This window comes from Balearica regulorum, chromosome 17, assembly GCF_011004875.1.
Source record: "Balearica regulorum gibbericeps isolate bBalReg1 chromosome 17, bBalReg1.pri, whole genome shotgun sequence".
NCBI classification, from domain to species: Eukaryota; Metazoa; Chordata; class Aves; order Gruiformes; family Gruidae; genus Balearica; species Balearica regulorum.
The window spans coordinates 5,706,593-5,719,573 of record NC_046200.1 but is presented as its reverse complement, the minus strand read 5'-3'; the positions used below and the strand labels follow the sequence as shown (position 1 = coordinate 5,719,573).

The 12,981-nt window shown below is 38.0% G+C and overlaps 1 protein-coding gene across 2 annotated transcripts in view; it reads right to left on the bottom strand.

The window, feature by feature from the left end:
- GLT1D1 (glycosyltransferase 1 domain containing 1) overlaps window positions 1-12,981 on the bottom strand; it is a 60,933-nt gene that overhangs the window by 27,824 nt on the left and 20,128 nt on the right. For both annotated transcript variants that reach the window (XR_012838077.1, XM_075769167.1), the window contains exons 5-6: window positions 10,757-10,793; window positions 9,521-9,577 (exon numbers count right to left, since the gene is read on the bottom strand). Coding sequence is in view for 1 of the 2 variants with exons in the window: in XM_075769167.1 (XP_075625282.1) it covers window positions 9,521-9,577; window positions 10,757-10,793 (94 nt within the window). In the remaining variant the exon portion in view is untranslated. The remainder of the gene's footprint in view (window positions 1-9,520; window positions 9,578-10,756; window positions 10,794-12,981) is intronic.

Sequence of the window (12,981 nt, the reverse complement as noted above, 5' to 3'; positions counted from 1 at the left end):
TCATGGCAAGGATGGATGACATGTATTATCTAACACTAGGCAGTTCAACAAGGAGCATCACACTGCTGCTGTTCAGTGGCAGGCTGTTTGTGGGACATTAATGCATGGGTCCCGTGCCGGGGCTATGTCACACAGCTACCAGGAGGGCTATGCTGCATGGTCAGAATGACTGTCTGTGGGATTTATGATCAACAGAGGAAGGCAGTAGGACAGCTGTGGTGGCATGGTGATCTGCTGCTGCTGAACACTGCAGAGCTCCCCCCCTCTGAGGCCTCCTTCTCCTTCCTTTCCCTTCCACTCTCCACCAGTTGCAGGAACAATTCAGCTGTTTATACAATATCACTGAATTGCTGCAATTTGCAACTTGGTACCAGCTTACGTTTCCTTGCAATGTTGTATACCTTAACTGCAGGGTCTGCCCCAGGCTGGAAGAAATATGTCCAGAATATCATAGAATGGTTTGGGTTGGAAAGGACCTTAAAGAGCATTTAGTTCCAACCCCCCTGCCATGGGCAGGGACACCCTCCACTAGACCAGGTTGCCCAAAGCCCCATCCAACCTGGCCTTGAACACTTCCAGGGATGGGGCATCCACAGCTTCTCTGGCCAGCCTGTTCCAGTGTCTCACCACCCTCATCATAAAAATCTCCTGCAGTGGGCGGATCTTCATTGCCAACCATATCCTGGGGTGCATCAAGCATGGCATTGCTAGCCAGTCTAGGGAAGTGATTGTCCCACTCTACACTGCACTGGTATGGCCTCACCTCGAGTACTGCGTGCAGTTTTGGGCGCCGCAGTACAAAAAGGACATAAAACTATTGGAGAGTGTCCAAAGGAGGACAACGAAGATGGTGAAGGGTCTAGAGGGGAAGACGTATGAGGAGAGGCTGAAGTCCCTTGGTTTGTTCAGCCTAAAGAAGAGGAGACTGAGGGGAGACCTCATCACAGCCTACGACTTCCTCACGAGGGGGAGCAAAGGGGCAGGCGCTGCTCAGCTCCCTCTGGTGACCAGTGATAGAACCCGAGGGAACGGAATGAAGCTATGACAGGGGAGTTTTAGGTTGGATATCAAGAAAAGGCTCTTCACAGAGAGGGTGGTCGGGTACTGGAACAGACTCCCCAGGGAAGTGGTAACAGCACCGAGCTTGACTGAGTTCAAGAAGCATCTGGATAACGCTCTCAGTCATATGCTCTGATTTGGCTGGTCCTGTGTGGAGCCAGGAGTTGGACTCGATCATCCTTATGGGTCTCTTCCAACTCAGGACATTCTATGATTCATTATCCCCCCTTCTGTGTGTGCCGGTGGGGGAGTTTTTGGCTGTGTGGCCATGGTTCCACTGCAGACTACGCTTGGAACCAGCTATCTAACTCCTTCTCAGCCTCCCTGACGTTACATTGCCTTCTCACTGCCTCCTGCAGCTCAGCCACCGCTGCATGAGGTCCTCCTCCACCTGGGCACACCTTTTGCAGGCAGGTCTGCCGCTTGTCCCTGCCCTGGGAGAAAGGTCCAGGCACGTCCTGCAGCCTAGCACGTCCTGCAGCCTAGCACGTCCTGCAGCCTGAGGTCTGCGCTGCAGCCTCTGCCTTCAGCAGCTCCATCCTGGTGGAGGCATCAGCCACTGCTGGGGTAGGTGGTGCAGACCCCCCAGCCATAGCTGCAGCCTTTGCTCTCGGACAAGTGCCCACTGTTCTGCCATTCTGCCCTTCCCTCATGTCAAGGAACTGGATTAACATGAGCTCTGCATCAAACCTCTATTTTGTGGGACGGGGAGAATCAAGAGAGTGGCGATTCACGACATACTCAAGTGCAATTGCTTTTAAAATTAAAATCCAGCTCAGGGACTTTTAAATACTCCTTGTCACAGGGTTCATTATTGAGTCTGTTTCATTTAACTTAAACAGCTTGAGTTGTCGAGAGCGGCTGCAGCAGACATGGTAAGTAATATTTTACTGGTTATTGGACCAAGAAATAATTTGTAATTTATAATACACAAACACTTGGATTGAAAAAGCCATTCTTCTGGTGCAATGGGCCATTAATACTATTTGTTTTTAAGACATGGAGCTGTGATTTCAATTCATGACAAACTCACACAAAACAAATTACTGGAAAGTGTCAGCAAAAAATCAGATTGCATTTTAACTATCCATATGGCACAAATATTCATTTTAAATTATGAACTCCCACCTATCGTTGTTCAGTTCTGGCTGTTTTGGAATAAACTTAAAGTTAGCACTGAAAGCTCAGTCAGACAGTAGTGAGAAACCAAGTCTTCCTGTTCTCACACACAGACTACAGACTTATTGCACTCTTGATGTCACAGTACACTAATCAATATTTACTATGCTTGAAAAAACTGCTTCTTTTTCTCTCTTAACATCTTTTTTGTTTCTATCTTATAGCTTTCAGTCTTTTCATTTTATCAGATGAGGGTTTAAAGTGCTCTGACAATGAGAAGCCTGATTCTGTACGGTCCTGACTGCCATTCTGCTCCCTGTACAAAAATTTGAACCCAAAAGACAGACAGGAAACTGGCCCTGCAGACAGTAATTGTAGTTTTTAATCTGGATTTTGCCATTCAGTTCCCATGGCATTTAAAAGTACTTCTCCCAAGAATCTCATCAATAAGAGTCTAATTATTTCACTAGTGAAATTACTTAAAATAATATTTATTAATGAAAATAGCTGACTTATTTGACCTTTATTATTTTGAAAAGACATTCACAAGCTTGAACTCTTACTGCAGACATCCCCTTCATGCAACTTTACAAAGCCCTACTTGTATATCATGAAATTTTATGCACTTTTCTCTGAAATAGCAGATATTTGGTACACTGGACTACAGACTGGATCCTACGTGGCATTTTTAAAAACTGTCATGCAAGGGCTAGTCAAAAAAGGATTTGCCTCTGCCATTCCATTTTGTGAAGTCAGAGTCAGTTGTAGTTTTATTTTATTGTATGCTGTAGATCTGAGTCATCACCTAATTCATTTTTACAGGCAGACTTTCCCCACTCAATCCACTTAGAAGCATATAAAGACATTCCTGAGAAGATTGTAGTACCAGCACATCACTGCCACTGTTTACTGCTGAGAGTTTACTCATTCTCTGTCTACTTCAGATCAAACTTCAGCAGCACTTGTGTGTCTCGTTAGCTTTCTGCTCATTCACTGAAAATGGTTAAATTCACGCAGCAAGATGATGCCTGCATCAGTTTTTCCCCACCTGTTGCTTTCTCAAGCCTTGCTAGAATCCCTGCTGTGAGGGGAAAAAAAAAAAAAAAGGTAGCCGTCTGTAAAAGAAAGCAAACATTTTAGTATGCTTTGTCCTCACAAGAACACTGGAAAGGGGAACATATTAAGAGAATAACTGCAATAGCTGCCCTTACCAGCTATAGCCATCAGCTGGGTGAAAACTGCTATTTGAAAGAAGACATTTTTTTTCCTTTTCCTTCAGCTTAAACAAGACTTTCAGTATGTGAATTTTTGCTATCATTCTGCCTTCCCCAGATAAGCTCCTTAATCTGTAATGATACTACTGCCTTGTGTGATTCAGTTCTGAAATGGAAATACATCAGTATGGCACAATCAACTGATTTGCTCTTTTGATATGTTCACTGTGTCACTATCTTGTTTGAATGACATGCAAACACCCAAATAACAAAAAAATGCTTGTGTCTGTTTCTCCCCATTTCTGTTAGTGCTACAAAAGCAAAGATTTGAAACACCACACTGTGCTTCATTATCTCTTAGCTCATGCATCCACCCTTCTGTTTGCTTCGCAAAGAAAATACAAAATGGAAAGATTTGTACATAATCACTGGCAATAAAGAAAGACTGCATGGTACATGTTATCCAGCCATCCTTTAGAATCACTACACAGTAAATGCAAGTCAAACCTTGCCACTGTAATCAACGTCTCCTCCAGTGTCAAAAATAATTGTTTAACGTCAGTAAGAGATGCTCCTTTAAACACGCATTGTCAGGATTTGTCTATAGCCGTAGTCTGATTTGTTACATTGGCTTTATCTATAAAAAACAGCTGCACATTGGCCATGGCTAGTCTTGAGCCTGCTTAGCAGGTCACCTGTTTAGCAAGATGTGAGAGGTCAAAACAAGAACAGTGATTGACAGGATTATGAAAACTCTTTCCTCTCATCAGCTTGACGGGATGCTGTCCTGATCTGCCACGCAGGACCATGGGGATGGTAACAAATGAAGTGCAGGTGAGCTGAAATCAGACCAACACAGTGGAAGATTAAGACTGACATGGAACTCCCACAGTCATGCAACTCCTTTTTCATGATGAAGCTGAGGTAGTATTATGCCACTCAAAATTGAAACAGCAATGTAGCACTGGCACTTAAAATTTCAGAAAAGAATTGCATGATCAAAGGGGTATCTAACTGCTGTGCCAGTGTATTTGTTGACAGTATTGGAACCTGGCACAACATATACTGGCTAACAGATGAAATGTGATTAATACTCAGTATTCATGTTCTCCTGCTGGCTGTGATTCTGAGTTATAGTGTGGCCTAGAGAAAGTTTCTCAAATCTAGGCTTATCCATCTAGACTTACCCATTCATCTGCAAACAGATTTAATAATTGCTTGATGTGAAGAAATGGCACTGGGTTTAACTTTTGGTAAACTGTTTTGAGGTCTTCAGTTGCAAGACAGAATGAGAAAATGGAGTATATTAAAAGTGGAAAACATTTTCATAATGCAACACTGGAAATAAGCAGGTTTTTATTTAAGATTTCATTGGCTCCTAGTTTGTTTCTTACCTGAAACTGTATAACTGTTTGTCACATCAACTATTTTATGACACACTATGATAGTATGCACTTTGTTCTTCATAAAAATCTGTACTTAGGTGCCAGGATAGCAAAACATGAACACAGACAGCTAACACAAAAGCCTAAATCATTTCTGAAGCATTAGTAAGGACACTGTTTTTCCAAGAAAGGCAAGAATAAGTAGAAGTGTTATCACAACAGATTTTGAAAGAGCAGATTCATTTAACTCCATCCCTCTAGGTACTATCAGGAAAAAAATTTAATAATCATAGATGTACAGTAAAAATAAATATATTACTGCAAATCTTTAATCTTACTGAAAAGCTGCAGGCCTCTAAGTGAATGAGTAATATCAAGCATTAGCTTGCTGAGAGGTAAAGCAGCAGTTTAAGAACATCTTAAGTGAGCAATTTTCACACCACTTGCTCAAATAAAGACAATAAAAATAATTTTCTTATTTAAAAGTCTTTATTGTGCTTTTGTAAGGTGTTTTTGAAATCTCTAGAGAGGAGAAAAATATAAAAAGGAACAATGTGATTTCTCACTCAAAGATATTATTTTGGACCTGAACCAACAATCTCACAAAGCCGAAGCTCTTAAAATGTGTTCATTCCTTTACAGCTCAAAATCCAATTTATAGTAGAGGTTAAGTATATTTTATGAAGTATATCAACATTGGACTTACAGGTTATAATTTAGGATAAAAAGATTGCCCAGTAACATAAAAAAACAGCCTGCAGTCAAAACATTTCTCATTAATATTAGGTCATGGATGATCAAAGATTTTATGATTAATTTTCCAACCCCTGATTCCAAGTTCACTGTTGTCTTCTATGGACCTTTAGAGAACAATACCAAGTCCATATTATTTGGGCTTAGTCATTAGTCTAGTCATTAATCATGGTTTTGTTCAGAAACAAGATGGTGAGGGTGAATAACCTTTCTCATTTTCCTTTCTGTTCACTTTGAACCACAGCAGGTCTTTTACTCCTCTCGAGAACTGTTCATCTATCCACCTCCTATGCATCTGAAATTATTAACTGATCTCCTAGAAAAGGAAATCCATAGGTTTATTGCTGAGATTTCAGTCTCTGACTCTGAAGTCACTGATGACATAGAACTTGGACAATTATTAGCCCAATTAGGTCTTACATCAGCAACATACTTAATTACCTGCAGATCTCAAACATTTATTAAGGTTTTATGAAGCTGAGCTTTTATTTTACAAAGCAATTGGTTCCTTAGAAAATAAGGGGAAGTGGAAGCAATAACTATCCAAAGTGTTTATACTGCTATTCACATTCAATAGTGAATAATTGCTAGAGTTGCTGATATGTTTGTGAAGACAACAGAAGTTAAATGAACCTGTTAACTTCCAGGGGCAGGCTACTAATCCAGAGAAATTAGACTGCAAAATTCTCTGGCAATCCTTTTTCCCCATTTCTCATTATTTCTAACAGTTCAGACAACAAAAAAGCTCTACGCTTTCAGATCTGTTGGAGAACATAGTTTACTGCTGCTATCATATCATTATTTCTATGGTCAGCTATATATCTGCACAAACTTTTACTATTTAATTTTTCTTATGTAGGTCTTTTCTTCCAGCATAGCTTTAGAAAAATATAATGCCTCTGTAAAACCCTGCCTGTGTCATGACAGGTTATGTAAACTTTTCAAGCTCTGAAAATAGACGTGCTATGAAGCAGAAATTATCTGAGAGTAGAAAAATCAAACTACAAAAGTATATTGCATATTTTACTTGATAGTGCAATAAGCATCTGATCCTATGATTCTCTGCCACCTTTCAGGAAACCAGTTTTTAATCTTATCTGTTGGGTAGACAAGCTTTCTCAGTTCATTAGCATAGACTTTGTTAGTTATCTATGTCTTCTAATCACATGATGTCTAAGTGTTTATTTGGGTTTACATCTTACAAGCTTCAGCCACATTCCACTGAAATCAAAAGGAGCCTTTCAACATGGTATGATGACATCAAGCCTGCCTGTGATCTTAAGCAGCTATGCTCCATCCTTGAGCTAAGCTGTTAGAGAAGATCAGTCTCAGTTTTCACATTTACTTAGACTGTCTTGTCATTTTCTGTCAATCAATTTTCAGCAAAAGCCTGATCTTTCATTGTCTCTCTCAAGTCTACAGACAGGCATCTAAAATTGCTAACAAAACTGATTATGCTGTATATAGATTCTTGTATTATAAGGTCAGAGAAAAACATTGTGATCATCTGGTTTGACCTCCTGAATGACACAGGCTGTAGCACTTCCCTAAACAGTCTGAGTTACTAAATATACTGAAAAGATTGTCTTCCTAAAGTCTGTGCTGAAATCTGCACTTGGTGGAGCTTTTTGGTTTGGCTACTGTTGTTTACAGTCTTTCATCCACATAAGACAAACGCTGTGAAGCTGACTGCTAACCGGAATGCAAATTAACTTTAAAAGCTCTTTTTTTTTTAGATAAATGTTTTAACAGACAGCCACTGAAAATACTGCAGCTAGGAGCTAGCACACTAACGCTACACAAACATCACCTCTGCAACATTCAAGTCTGCTGCTGAGACTATGAAAAAAAAAAAAAAATACTAATTCTGTGCTTTTTGTACTGAGATTGTATTGCACAACAACAGTAAAAACACTTTCCTGGCATTGCTTCAGTTTGTATTAGGTGATTGATATTTATGTTAACAACCCAAACTATCAAATGAAATGTACAAAAAGGTAGGATTTCTTAGATTTTGGTTTAGTAACATTCACATTTAGGGGCTAGGGGTGGGGGGAAATCTCCCACAGTAAAATGTACTTGATGCATTCTCCCATTCACTTAATCTATTAAATTAAATTAAATTATTTTTGAAGCCATTACACTGATTTAAAGAGACTATTTATGTACTGGTGTCATATTTAACACGAGTCAAATGTTAAGGCTTTTCTATGACTGAAAAAAATCAGTACAAAGAATATTCATAAGAAGTCTGTTCTATTAAAAAGAGTCTTGAAATATTCTGAAGAACCTATTTCATATTAAAGAATAACTTGACAATGTATGGCCTGATCACCAAGCATGTTTAACACTGATGCCTCAAATGTATTATAATTTGCATTGTAGGGCATGTGCTATTTCTTTACATTCAGCCGTGGGAATCCTGAATTTGACAAATGTTCCAGGATACTGCTAAAGATATGAGCAAGAGTTATCTGGAGAAGTAATTCCCACAAAAATCATTACACGCTGTTAGATACGGAATAGAACTTCATGAAAAAAAGTATATTTTTTTAAAAAAAAGGATCACAAATGCCATGAGGTGAACGAGATTGGACAGCTTTATCTGCATAAAAGCTAGGGATCTTTTCAAGTGCACTTCATTGTGCAAGCCTACACTATCAAAATCGTATTGTTCTGAGCAAAACTGCCTTCTATTTTTGATAGTTTTCTACTGATTGCTCCAAGTTTAGTAGAATTTTATACCCTTTGAAACTGCAAATCCCTGGAAAAGCATTTCAGTGGGAACTCCTAATTAGTCTGTGGTAAGTGTGAAGGTACAGCAAAAAACCTGCCTCCATGTGCAATATTAAAAGAAGTGGAAATTGTAGGGTGCCACAAGAGATAGAAATAGAGACAAGACTGATAAGATAAATAAGATGAAACAGTCATTAAAAACAATGCTGAATAATCTTATGCCAGTTTTCAAGTTATTATTTAAGAGCCACAGATGTTAGAGTCACATTTTAGTTTGCTTTTCATGTACATTATGAATTATTTTGCACTTTTGCATTAGTACACATTAGGCAAAGAACTGTCCCTAATATATTAGATGAAATGCACTTTCGGGGCAGCTTCCCCCTTCTCAATCTGTTGATTGCTCTTTTAATCATAAAATGGTTGGACATGAGATCCAATCAACACTAAGGCTGTGCTAGCAAGTGACAAATCATTTCACTTCAGAAAATTATTAATCTTAGTGGTGCTGTGCTTGTATGCCATGATTTACTGAGAACAAAATAACCTCACAATGCTCAATTTAAAATTGGACACCAGTTTTGAATAATGGCACGCACTTACTGATGTGATAAAGCAATTGACTGGTGAGGATTCATTTGTACCCGAGGGAGCAGCTGTACTATCAGAGATCAGATTGAAATATTTTTACCACAGTAAAACGCCTACAAATTCTTCTTTGGGGGAAAGGCAGCTGTAGCAATTAAAGCATTGCCAACATCAGGTGACTCTAAATTAGGTCATCTGCCTTACATGACATTACATTGGTGAAAACAGAGACAGGCTCTAGATCAAGACCAAATAATAAACCATCAACACTTATTTCCCTTCTTCAACACTTCTTCACCTCACCTGCTCTTCTGCAAAAGACATCCACAGTTTCTATCACACCGCTGTAAAGCACAGCATGCTCAGGTATTGCTGCTTCCATCTAGCTTACCTCCTAAGGGACACTGACCCGTATGTCATGACCGTATTATCTTTTGGTGCAATTCAGCCCTGGGCAGACCAGAAATCTGGAGGCAGGCTGGGTAGTTTACTAACCAGACTAATCTCATCAATATTCTGCCTGAACCTAATATTAAGACATTTTCATTTTTCATATCATTAAGTCATTTTATTATATAATCAGTTAACCTTCACATTCTAAATTTTTTCATCGCTCACATCTACCAAGAATAAATATAGTGAGTACAGGAAAAAAGTGAGTTTTACCTGCATTTTGTAGAAATCTATACCAGTCAAATGTTTCACTGGGTGTAGTCTTAATTCCTGTGTTGAAAAAAAGAGACACACAACACATTTGATTGGGCCCTGGATGGCTAAACTATGGTTCTTCAAGTCTTGCCCTAAGAAAACAGTATTTCTGTCAAGCACACCAAATTCTATTACACAGCTCTTCCCATCTCAAGCTTTTATCTTCCCAACTATGTTGGGTTGTATGCACAATACTTCCATAGTGATCAGATTGAAATTCAATTGAAAATTTTGCACAATCACACAGTGTAGGAACTTCTTTAGCAACCCAGGGAATTAAGCTTAATTACATCATGCTAAATATGGCCTTTTAAAATCTACATACCAGATAATATTATCTGAGAGACCTTATTATTCCAAAACAGATATAGGTCAGCTAACCCTAACCCAAGTCCTTAACATGAGGCAAAGGAGGTAAATTAAATTTATATAAAAATTAAATATTAATCTAAACTAAATATTAATTTACTTCCTTTGCCTTATGTTAAAGATGATTTTACTAATGAAATTATTTTATTAATTTATTTAATCTCTTAGTTAACTATTACCTCACAGGGGACTTAAATATATACTAAATATGGGCTAAATAAACCTCACAACAAATTATTTCAAAATAACAGTTTTAAAAATAACTTTCTTTTCTTTGACAGTGAAATATACAAAATAGAATGAGTTTTGGAATCTGTAGACAATTTAGATGAATAAAATCAGTAGCTATAGCTTAAGTAATTGCATCTAAAATGCTGAGTTGAGTGTTCCCTAGACTACTCACTTATGTAATATACTTTGGATTTGATATTAGTTGGGTGTCATTATTCTGGGAACTCAACTCAGACCATTTAAAGAAATTTAGAGTTTCAGAGAATAATTGTTCAGCATCAAAACTTCTGTATGCTTTGGGGAAAGCTCGGTACTACCTTAGGTGTTACCTTGGCTTTCAGATTCCAACTGCAAGGCATCGGGGAAAACTTTTTTTTAAAAGCATCAAATGAGCTGAAAATATAGGCTAAGAGACTGAAATACTGCATCAGTTAACACCAATGGCAAAAAGCTCAACCTTTTGAGCCAGGACTTCAAACCCCATACCCATCTCAGCAAAATATTTCTGGGGCTAAGAAAGTAGATATATAAACAGTTACTAAACACATGATTCAAATAAATTAAATACCTTAGTCAATATTTCAAAACTCTCACCTTGAGTTTGGACATATATTTTCTTCCTAGCATCTGGCTTTAAAGAGAAGGAGAAGAAAAGTGACTTTCATTGTTCACCATAAAAGATCTGTTCTATCTTCAAAAAAGCCCAACTAGTATAACGAAACGCACATCAGCGTGATTTTGACTATCAAAAATAAAAACAGACTATTAAAAAGATACTTTTACATAACAGCCAAAGCCAACAGTCAGCAATTTAAATTACATTTACAATGAACATTTACAGTATCAATGAATCAATTTTGCAATTAACACAATTACTAAGTTTTATCTCTGTATCCTTTCTCACAATCATTAACCTGCTTATTGCATAGAAAATTAAAATATTTCCCTAGAATGAAAAGATTTTCAACTACAGAACCACCCTAGTTCCCAAAAAATGCTAGTCTTGAAAGAAAAATTATAGCTGGTTTTGAAACAACAGTCTACATTTATCCATAATAGAATTTTTAAACACATCAGGCATGAAACAAACCCCATCTACCTCTAACCTCTTAAAAAATTGCTGTCAAATATACATAGACTTGTCTATACAGGAAAACTGGCCAGTAGGAGTTATTGCAGAATATTCCCAAATAAAAATTGCATAAGAAATTATTTTAAAATAGCTACAGTAAAAGAGGTCATTACCACATTTCCAAAGTTACTCCTGAAGTACTACTATGCTAGTTATTTAATTTAGGTGATCAAATAAGGCAATTCTTATTTCAATATCTTTCTATAACTCCACCATGAATTTGTGTAATACTTTTTTTTTTTTTCACAAAAACATCAAAATATTCGTGGGATCTTTCCACATTGAAAAAAAAATCAAAACCAAAAAACCAACAACACTCCCCAGCAAACAAGCAGTTTTTTGAGCTCAAAGTATTTGTGCAAAGCTTTGTGTTCAGACAATTCCTAGTCGTTTTAAAAGCACTGGTTGCAACGCCAGTAGAGGACTGAGCTAAGGAAGGTGTTCCTCAACTGGTGTAGTCGCCAATAGATTTGCTCAAAATTACCTTGAATGTTTCAGTTTGAAATTATATTCTTTCACGCAGTTCACCTAATGCTATTGCTTAATTTAACATTGTAGCGTCCAGAAATGAACAACTTTCTTTACAGTACCAATCTTTGCATTCTTGAGACTAAATCTTGCCTCCTCTTCAGTGCCAATTTCATTTCTTAGAGAGGCACCGTCCTAGCAGGCTGCGACTCTGTGAGTCACTATTTCCCTGCCATGGCTCTTTCTAGAGAGCAGATGGGAAAAGGACTGCCAGGTTGCCTCTCCAACCATTTCACTTTCGAATGGTAGGTTACACTGCTGATACACTGCTGAACTCTTCAAGCTAAATATTGCTATGCAGACTCGTTCTCTTAATGTGGAAAGTTGTTGGAATAACATAGCCAGAGTTAACCAAGACAGAGTATCACATATACCAGTGCATCGTGTCAAGCTGCCCACTAGTCTTCCCTTCTCCTCTCCCACCCCACCCCATCCTTAGCAGATTGTGCAATCACACCTGCAGGATAATGACTTGAAGGCAGGAAGAGAACTTGTATTAGGAGAAAAAGAATTAATGCAGAAACAAACTGTTAAGCAACCAATTCTTGAACCAGTCAGCTCAGGAAACAAGCCAAAGAAACGATTTTTTTTTTTTTACATGTAAACATTTTGATTTTGCCCTATCACTCCTATGTGACTGCCCTTCCAGTCCACTGCCCAGTCATAACAGTCTATTTTAGTTATTAAAAATGAACTGGAAAAAGAAATGGACAGAAAAGAGGTCATTAAAAAAAGTGAATAGTCATCAACAAGCGGTTCACAGATGGGAAGGAGGTGGTTTCTGAGTATCAGAGTGAAATAACTAAGTCCCAAAAACTACATGAACAAGCAGCAAATCCACACATAAATGAAGTGGGGGAAAAAATAACACGCTTTACAATGGAAGACGAAGGATATTCTATGGACTTTATCTTTCAAAAGCTATATGAACTTCTGTGTTCAAAGCATTTAAAAATAAGAAAAAATGGTTTAATAGGTTATTTTATTACTTAACATTTCTTGGTCCTTTTCTTACCTATGAAGTAGCATTTTAAATTAAATTGGATCTTGCAGTCCTAAAAAAAGCCTTGTAAACAATGAGGATGGCATTGCAAGCTGGAGGCCAACTTCAGAATTTAAATTTGCAGGACAAGTGGGACAGCTGAAATTCAGAGCTAGG